This window comes from Aulonocara stuartgranti, assembly GCF_965226115.1.
Source record: "Aulonocara stuartgranti genome assembly, chromosome: 12".
NCBI lineage: Eukaryota > Metazoa > Chordata > Actinopteri > Cichliformes > Cichlidae > Aulonocara > Aulonocara stuartgranti.
In genome coordinates this window covers 3999479-4009776 of record NC_138948.1, presented here as the reverse complement: position 1 = coordinate 4009776, position 10298 = coordinate 3999479, and the positions used below count along the sequence as shown (strand labels likewise).

General features: G+C 41.0%; 1 protein-coding gene across 1 annotated transcript; it reads left to right on the top strand.

Annotated features, from left to right (window-relative positions):
* The first annotated feature begins 987 nt into the window (after window positions 1-987).
* bmp3 (bone morphogenetic protein 3) lies at window positions 988-10272 on the top strand. Its single transcript, XM_082556076.1, has 3 exons — window positions 988-2141; window positions 3432-4354; window positions 7286-10272. The coding sequence occupies exons 1-3, from the start codon at window positions 1865-1867 to the stop codon at window positions 7475-7477; spliced, it is 1392 nt and encodes a 463-aa protein (XP_082412202.1). The 5' UTR covers window positions 988-1864; the 3' UTR covers window positions 7478-10272.
* The last annotated feature ends 26 nt before the right edge of the window (window positions 10273-10298 follow it).

Genomic DNA, 10298 nt, shown 5'->3' with positions numbered 1-10298 from the left:
ATACCTAAAAGCCTTTCTGTACAATTTTTAATGAAGGGTGAAACTATCGAGACCAAAATCAGGTTCAAAACATCTGTTTTAATGCTATAGATTTGGGAATGTTATACAAATATACGAGATTGACTCACTTTTGGGGCCAGTCTCAAGTGGCCACAAGTGGAACTGCAGTTTCTGACACTTCATGTTGGCATTATTTTCAGAACTGACTTCGGGTGTTAACATAAAAAAAAATAGAAGATTTAAACTAAATATTATAGCTGAAGTGTTGTTGGAACATTTGTTTCAATCTATAAAGTCATGGTTTTTTTGAAGTGTCTTTCAGCACAGGAGTCAATTAATTGGTTTTTCATTGGATAGTTAAATACCACGGGCACCGTTGTTAAAACTCACCAGTTCAACAGTCACGGACATACATGTTGAATTTGACCATTTGTAAGTTCCTTTACTTGAATAAGTTTTCTTTTCCTTTGACAACTGTTTTATTATTGAGGGCAGTACTACTCTTAATCACTGTCCACTTTAGGGACTGGTTTTAACTCTGGCTTACAGTTAAATCCAGAGTTGTCCAACATCCAACTTACAAAGTGCTAAATGATCAGGCCCCGTCATATCTTAAAGACCTCATATTATCTCATATCCCAATAGAGCACTTTGCTCTCTGAGTGCAGGCCTGCTTGTGGTTCCTAGAGTTTCCAAAAGTAGAATGGAAGGCAGAGCCTTCACGCTCCTCTCCTGATGCTTCTTGCTTATCTGGTAGCAGCTGAAGACGTTAAAGTCATTCAGCCTGTTGACTGCTATGAAAGACATGGCATGCTAATATTATTGCCATCAGATGTCCAAGGGCGGGGAAATGCCCTAATCATTTCCTCCCGAGTGCCCCTGAAAGAGGACCAGTGGTGGGGGGGACTGCAGGCCGACTGGGTGGGGTGTTCAAACCCCGCCTGATGGCTGTTTGGGGGGAAGGCGGGGAACAGTATGCATCCGGATCGGACTGTGATGGTACAGGATGTGTGTGCTTAACTCCATTGAACTAAACTAAGTAGGGAAGAAAGCCTTTAATGCCGACAATAAGCCGCTTCATTCAGCAGCGCGGCCCGGACGCGCAGCTCTGCGGAGTAGAAATTGCGCACGGAGGGGCTGTTCTCTGGCAGCAGTTTAGGTGTTGAAATCAGTTCAATAAACCTCTGGAATGTCGTTTAGTAAAATATTTTCACGCTCTCCGTCTCGAGTCAACCGACAAAACACGCCCCCTTCGGCTCTTGATAACGAGATAATTCGAGATAATTTGTCCCCAGGCTGAATGTGCGTAGAAGTATTTTGAACAGGAAACTCTCTCTCTCTCTCTCCCCCTCTCTCTCTCTGAGGGTGAGCATGTGTACGTGTGTGTGCGCAGTGTGTGTGTGTGTGTGAGAGAGAAAGGAGAGAGGAATACCCAGCTGGTCCCACAAGCCCTATAATACCAAGCACAACATGCTTTACCTTCAATGAAAGCTGAGACTGAGGGACGGTTGACTGCTGGACCTGAAATCAGCTTGGAGTCGGAGAGGCGCAGTTTTTCTCCTTCTGCTTTCTCACACCTCATCCTGCGCGCCGGAACCTTTTTATCATTATTATTTTTATCTTTTTACTGACTTAATTTACTGACTCAAACACATTTAGACCTGCAACTTATCAAAAGTAGAGACAACTTGGATAACGCATCTTCCTCTCTTGTTGTGACCGGTGTCAAAGGTGATGGTGTCATTTTCTTGCAGAGGACTCAGGTGATGGTATGTGTTTCTGGAGATAGGGGCCACTTTCGGAAACGTGTTAGTTTTTCCACAGCTGTTATTTTTTCGTTTGCTACGTTTCCTTTGCCTCGAACATGGCACTCTACTCTCGATTTGTGATCGTGCTGCTTTACGGATGGAGTTATTTGTGCGTTGGATTGTGCGCGATGCTGAAAACGGACAATATCCCCGAGAGACTAAAGGTGGATTTTACGCATTCGGTGGATAAAAAATACGCGACAAAAGAAGACCGGGATGCGCTTTTACAGGATACGATGACGGAGCACATGCAGATGCTTTACGCGAAGTACAACAGCGCTGGATTTCCCTTCAAGGACGGCAACACTGTTCGTAGTTTCAAAGCGCATTGGGGTATGTATCAAATGTTTTATGTATATTAAGAACACCGACTTCTACCAGCATAGAAGTCAGTGACCGGCATGCCTTTTTGATGTTATATGTTTCCATTTTGCCTCAATCAGCTTGAATCACCTGCATAGTAAAAATGCAAATCGGCACATTTTTTCCATCTATAGATGAAAAACTTAAAGTAGAAAGAACATCTATAATATTGAGTAAGTCTTATTTTATAGAGCATAATGTAAAATTCGTTAAGACCGATGCCGTTCATGTGTGCGGAGCTGAAAAAGAAATACACCTGTTGATCCAGTAATGGAAATGTGAACAACCTGTTACGCATTCCTTTTGCCAGTAAGAGTAAAAGATTCGCATCAGATGGTGGCATGCAATTTAACATAGCTTGGCCGCACAACTGTTCACACCTTCAGATTTTACTGTCAGATAGTCTTGATAAATTTTCTCTCGAGCCAGCATCTGGCAGCTGCCCAGACTGCCTGAGCTGTAGCAGCGTTTGAGTTTCCACTGCAGCGAGCGCTAATGTCCTTTCAGCTGGAGCTTTTTTTCCCCTCTTCTTCAGGTTCATTTATAGTAACTTTAATCCAATAAACCCTCAAGTGTTTACACTTCGCTGTGTTATTATCACTCGGACCATGGGGCGACCAGTTGCCACTTAGGGTTAAACTTTGTTAGATTACACTGCCTCCTGTCGCCCGGCTGCTGTATGGTATAGCATTAAAGGGCAGGTTCACCCAAATCACAAACATATTTCACGATTGATCCTCAGAAGAATTTGGCCATGCAGGAGTTTTTGGTTTTTGCTTGAAATTTCTGCTTTTATCCCAAAGCAGTGGAGATAAGTGGGAGTTTCTGCTATGCTGTTGCAAGCAATGACATGTTTAAAATGTTAAAGAAACCTTCTAAAGTACTGGTCTGTTCTTTCTTTACAGTGACAATTTTCTTTTTGAGTGAAGCAATCCTCAAAATGAAAGCCTGTTAAAGCTTGGGTGAATTGTCCTGTGTCCTGCCGATCTTTAAAAATATTTTGTAATTAATGATTTTTTTAATACGTTTTTTAAAATCCCAAAATAATTCTATTGCATTAGGGTGAACAACTGTTTCATGACCTGAGCAAAAAAAGTGCACAACATAAGCCCGATGATGAAAACGCTGGACTAAAAAGAGGAAATACAAACATATAAATTATTATTACTAGCAGTAAAGTTTAGGAAAGGCCATGGTCAGTTTTGAAATGATGTGAACCGTGTTTCACTCTGTTCATGATATTACTCATTATATGCACAGGTACTATAAACAAGAAACAGCTGCAGATTTTCAACCTCACCTCCCTCACCAAATCAGAAGACATCCTGTCAGCTACTCTTCATTATTACATTGGAGACCTTCAGAACAGCACCCAGGGCTGCTCCAGGTCCAAAAGCTGCGCTCGCCATGGTCCCAGGAGGCACAGCCACATCCACATGGTCATCTGGAGCTTTGCATCTGTGGATAACAAGATGAGGACTCTTGGACATTTTCGGATCAATGTGTCCACCCTCTACAGGGACTTCATATCTTGGCAGTGGAAGGACATAACTCGTGTGGTCAACCAGGCCAAACACCACGACGAGCTGCTTATTGGGATTGAAGTGGCTTCACAAGGTTCCCAGCCGTGGAAGAAGCTCCTGTCAGACCGCTCACCCTACATCCTGGTCTATGCCAATGACTCTGCCATTTCAGAGCCTGAAAGTGTGGTAGCTACTCTCCAGAGGCCCCACTCAGTGAGAGGTGAGGGCTCCATTTCACACGGCTTCCATAAAGTGGGACTACAAGAGCAAAACGACACCGAAGGACAGCCGCAGCCCAGACACAGGCGCTCAGTGAATGTTCTCCTACCTTTGCAAAATAATGAACTTCCTGGTCCCGAGTACCCATATGAGACGACCGGCTGGGACGAGACAACTCCCTACGAACCATTTGAAAACAAACAGGCACGCCGGCCGCGTAAAAAGACACGCAAGAATCAGCGGCATAAGATGCCCTTGCTACAGTTTGATGAGCAGACGATTAAAAAGGCGCGAAAGAAGCAGTGGAACGAGCCCAGGAACTGCGCTCGGAGATACCTGAAAGTTGACTTTGCCGACATTGGATGGAGCGAATGGATTATATCGCCCAAGTCGTTTGATGCCTATTATTGCTCAGGGTCCTGCCAGTTCCCCATGCCAAAGGTGAGATTCAAAGCCCGGTAGCACCACACTATAGTGCTTTTAGACAGTACTAAAGGTGCCAAAGCAAAAAATTAGTGGGTTAGAGAAGGTAAAGCTCAGTACGGTGGCAATTATAGTATTTCTACCAATTAGCTATATGAAGAGGGAAAGCTGATCTTTGGTAGACTTCGTCATTATAGATGGGTCACTTGTGAGAGCTGGTTAAAGATGGAATTTTTTCTTTTTAAAGTGATCACAGCCTAAAATGGTAGCACTAATTCAATACTCTCTAGACAATACATCTGGGAACCTGTTTTTGTTTTTTCACAACTGAAGATTATAAATAAACCAAAAACCAATGTTTTTTTTTTGTTAAATTTAGTTTTTGTTCGGTTTTGATATTAATAGTGCAGATAAAAGTTTTATGAAAGCAGTTTAGGCAACTTACAGGTGATCTGCAGGAGCAGAACTCTTTATATCCTCTACATGGGCAAAGAACCAAAGGGTGGTCCGAGGCAATAAAGTATGGCCATTAAAGATGGTGAATAATCTGCTAGCTGATTAAATTGGAGAAAACAAATCAGACCAACTGCTACGTAAGTACAAAAAACAGCGATAGCACATTTATTTCTGTCTGTAATGGAAAATTGTGATAGCTTAGCAAAGCAACATAGTTCTGCAGTATATAGATATTTAAAAAATTTGTAGTTATACATTTTGTGTCAGAGTCACTGACACGTAACCATGGAAGCCGGGTGTCATTCAGTATCGGCCAATGCTAGGCTGCACTGCTAGCCAGACTGCTAATTAACTGAACTTCCTGTCTCTACAGTTCACAGATTTAAAATCTATTTTCATTATGAAAAGAATGGGATTAACAAATGTCTCTTTAACATAGCTACAATAAATATGTGGCTAATGCTTAACCTCATCCGTTATACTGTCTCAGTTTTGAATGTTTAAGTGTTGGTCACCTGGGCTATTTTTCTCTCATTTAAACAACTGGCAATTTTCTAATATTTAAGAGCCACTAGAAACCACTCTCACTGCAATCTTATCATATTTTAAATACTGCAGAAATACGCGTGGTATTTTGCCCTAGATTCATGTGCTGTGTGAGGTTAACGTTAGCAATGCTAGCACCAGCAGCCCATCTTTACAACTTTATCATTTGCAAGTCTCAGAGTGAATTTACTAATGGTTCTGAAAGGATGATGTCTATTTAGTTGCTATAATGAAAAGCAAATAATTTGTCTATCCAAGCAGAATTTGTGGAAGGAAAGAACATTTAACCATCTCCGTACTTGCAGAAATCCTTATGGCCTCCGCTCTGGCTGCCTGACAATAGTGAAGCCCATTAGGTGGTCGTCCCCATACTTTTAAGCTAAAGTTAAATCCAGTAGCTTCTGTTTTTCCAGAGTAACTTTTTTGAAAACCATTTCTTTACATGGTGATTATTAATGATTCCTTATGACGCAGTCCTAAATGACAGTCATGTCTGCATAAGCAAATGATAAGAATAGTTGAAAGTTAGAGCCATCAGTTTCTATACCAGCAGTGTACATTATTGGCTTGGCTTGGCGACCCCTGTAAGAATTGTTTGGCTCTGTAACTAAAGACTGCAGACATTAGTCTTTAACTTTTTTTTTTTTTTGCAGTATGGTATACATTATGTAAATAGGACGGGCTACATTCAGATAGCAGTCTCTTTACTGCTTTGCATTAATTTAACATGGGGAAAATCAACCTCAGGGGTCCCTGCTATCTTTGTTTTATATAACAGGCAACAGTGGCAAGCCTTATGTCATTGGCTTTGATCTTCAACAGCAGGGTTAAAGTAGTTACAGTAGTTGTGCAGATAGTTCTTCATGCTTTTATCTTCAGATTGTATCTTTGTCTTTAAAGATGCACATCAGATGTAAATCTAGATTTAGCCCAAGCAGTCCTACTATATTAAACCTGCAGTAATAGTGAAGCTACAGATGTCATCTAACATGCTTAGTAAGAAAACCGGCGTCCTCATAAACAGCTGGTTGACCTCCTCATCAAAATTCAATAAAAATGTTATTACCTAAAACAAACCAACAAGTATCTTGAATGAAGTATCTACAGAGGATAACGTTAAGCCTTTACACAGAAGATGGAAATAAGTGAGAGACACAAAAAACATCTGCCTGATGTTAAACATCAACTTCCCTTTTAGCTCGTGGCACCGGTGATAAGATAACCACGCAGGTATTTTAAACATGGCCGGAATGCACGAGCTACATCCACTTAATTCATTAAGTCGGAGTCACAGGTCTTTGTAGTCGGAGGTAATTAGTCCCAGAAGTAGAGCCTAGGGCTTTTAAGGCAGCCGCCTCCCTCTCCTGCAGCTTTTCTGCTCAGCCTGTGCAGAAAACGTTGTCTCGTTTGTCAGGTTGAAGTTTTAGAAGCTTCTAAATAGCCATGATTAAAAGGGTGCACTTTTTTTTCCTGTGGAGTGGTGTGGGAAGACTTCTATCGCTTACTAGTTCCTGTTGAGAATGAAGCAGCTGTGCAGGTGAACTGCTGGGCGTGTAGAACTTAAATTCAGACCCACAGACCCTTCGGCCAATGCTGCATGCTAGTTGCACTGAATAATATTGCTATGCCCTTGACAAATAAGATTATATATGATCTTAAATGGCAAATAGGAAAACTACATGTGCAGAACTTCAGCAACAAGTAAAGTTTGATATTGTTGAATTGGTTATACATTTGGGGACGTTTTGAATGTCTTTTTTCTGCTTTCAAATATGTTCGGTAGAAGGAAAAATAAATGTACGTGTGAATATTTGCTATCACTCTGGGTTTCTGTGACTCTGGAAAACAAGGCCCAGCTTGTTAGAAACATGTCCTGTTGGCTCATCAAAAGTTCATAACTGTTTAACTTTTACTTTAAAATGACATTTATTTGCTCTTTTTTTTAAGGCTCTGAAGCCATCTAACCACGCCACCATCCAGAGCATAGTGCGGGCGGTGGGCGTCATCCCAGGCATCCCCGAGCCGTGCTGTGTCCCCGAGAAAATGTCTTCCCTCAGCATCCTTTTCTTTGACGAGGACAAGAATGTGGTGCTGAAAGTCTACCCCAACATGACAGTAGATTCCTGCGCCTGTAGATAGTTTCTTTTTCCTCCCAGGCCTCATCGCACACACCTCGTGTCATAAAGAGAAGTAAAAAACAAACAAACAAAAAACCCCACATACAGCCATAAAGACGGTCTCTTCTCCTGTTCCTGCAGTCATACACTCACTCAGATACAAATATCAAGTGAATACAACTTCCCTTTTGCACTGGAGGAGAGCACCGCCTGTTGTTCCAGGTGACGATGTGACTGTCAGTGGGAAGAAATGGATCACGTGAGTTATCCTAGTAAAAGTTGTATTTTAAACGTATTTATCATCGCTGCTCAGTTATCAGTTGGGCGACGGCAGGGTGGATGCGATCATAAACCCACTATCAAGGCATACAAACACCAGCTGAGGCATAAAAGAGACAAAAACTGAAGGAAAATATTCACTTTTCAGGAAAAACCAAAAAGATCTTCATTTCAGCTGGTGCCCGTGGAAGGGCGAGGTGGTTGTACTCATCTTTCTCTCCTTCACAGCTTGAAGTTGTCACCTCCAGGTCACCTCTGCTCGCATTTGCATGGTTTTTGTTACTATGTGTAAGTATTTATGTCTGTACTATCACTGTGTTATTCACCATACGAGAATTTATTGTATCATTTTTTGGCTTGGCTGCTATAAAGGGTTATATTAGATTCCAAAGCCAGAATTGTGACGTAGACTTTTAGGTTGCTTTACATATTTATGTTTAACTCTGTTGTTGTACAGAACCAACATTTTTTTTAGAGTTTATTATAGGTGGAAGAGTAAGCTACATTCATATGGTCTCCTCATTAACAGGGACATTCTGAGGCATGTTTTGCTTCTCCAAGAAAATGAAAAAGCTTCATGAGTAAACCTCGTAGGTGAGGCCAGATTAACTTGTTAGCATGAGGCCAGAACTGCAAAAATTAATGCTCAGTGAGAGGCAGCTGAAGGAGAAATATGTTTTTGACATACTCTTCTGTTAGAAACTGATGGAAAGTGTTGCGTGAGGTCTCGGAGGTGGAGGTGGATAAAATTTCTGAAAAAGTAATTTGGGTGCCTTTAAAACCCAGCAGAAGATGGATTTTTGCAGGGGTGCAACTTCTGCTGGGACGTTTTTCTTCTCTGCGAAGCTCCGCTTCAAACTCAGTTACGTTCTGATCCGTTTCATGAAAACACCAGTATTACTGAGGACCAGAAACATGTCGGGCTGCACTGTAGGCATTTGGGGGGAAGAGCTTTAGGACGGGCTGACAGCTTTAAGCCATTCATTCGTACAAATTGGTAGATGGCTTAAAATAAATGAACACTCCAACTATCAGGTCAAAATGAACTTTTTTCAGTGTTAAATTGAGCACAATTTGCAGTAAACTGCCTGCTACCAAACTTAGCAAATTAAGTTTTTATGATTCATTTAAATACTCTCCTCCCAAAATTTTATTCTCACAGGAAAAAATACATATGCAAGTTTTTCTTTTTTACCTGTTTCCCCCCCAAAAAAACTTCTTGAAGGTATAGGATATTGAAAGGTACCGCTACTCTGACTTTTACTTGGATTTCAGTTTCACCTTTGTGCTGTTTTTCAGCTTCAGGAAAAACAGAAAAGTGGTACTTGGTGCAAGCTACTAGCATCAGCTGGGTACAGTGGTGGCAGTAGAAAAAATGAGATGAAGCAAAAACAAGCTGTGCATTATTATGTCCTTTCTGTTATTCACGTTTTGAGCAATATGACAGTCATTATTATTACTGTGTATTATTCTACAGAGTGGGTTTTACATAAATCATTAGAGGGTGTGTTATTCGAGTCAGATCAGCTACAAACAACAGGCACACCTGGAGGAGCAGTTAACATGTCGTAACCTTGCCTTGAGTTGTGCGTTATTGTCACAGTTCATAAAACCAAATATTTATTCAGAGCAAGTAGACGTAATTATAGCAGCGTTTGTTTTTTTTTTTTTCTATACACTTGTACATTGCCTTTGTATATAGCTCACTCTACTACAATGATGCGTCTTTGAGATAGAAGTGCCTTTTTGAATGGGTGGATTTCTGCTTCACAAAAAGTTCGAGTTGATTCATCGTGAAGCTCAAGTCAAAGCAAGCAGCTGAGTATTTTTCTTATGGTACAAAATAGGCTCCAGAGTGAACATAGCGCGTATTCTTTTGTGGAATTTATTCTCAAATGTATTTCAAACCATTTTGATAATCCAGAGACATTTATTTTGTGTCAATACCCGAGGGCAGATTGTGTAACTTTCTATATTTTGTACTGACACGTTTTACAGTTTGTGCTTCCTCGTTTTGTGCCGACACGATTTTTAGAAATGCATGTTATAGAATGAAGTGGCTTCCTCCGTTGGTGCCAGTACAACTTTGCAGATGTGACGACTGCTGACGCATCACTTTTTGGATCCTTGCTTTTTCTGCATTTGTGACTCAACTTTCCGAGTATGAATCGGCGCAGTCATCTACAGCGCAGCGCATCGACCTTTACTTCACTGTTTCATCTTCTCGTGTAAATGTTGTGCTGTAGGTTAAACAAAGAAATGCCTGTACAATAAGCTTCATAAAATATATTTGTATATGGAAAAGGCCTTTAACATGCATCTATTTATTTTCTCTATGTTGCATATCTTGTAAAGGTGTGGTCTGGGAAAGGGGGGGCCGAAGCTCAGAAATGTCGATGGTCTTTATATCTGCGATGGACATTTGTCACTACTGACTAAAAGTGTGGTGAACTGTTTAAAGGTCTCCCTCCTCTGAGCTCGGACCCTCCTTCCAAAGCATTCAAAGAAATGAATAAAAGTATGCAAGAACAAAATCTATCAAGACTTTTATTGTATTTAATTTT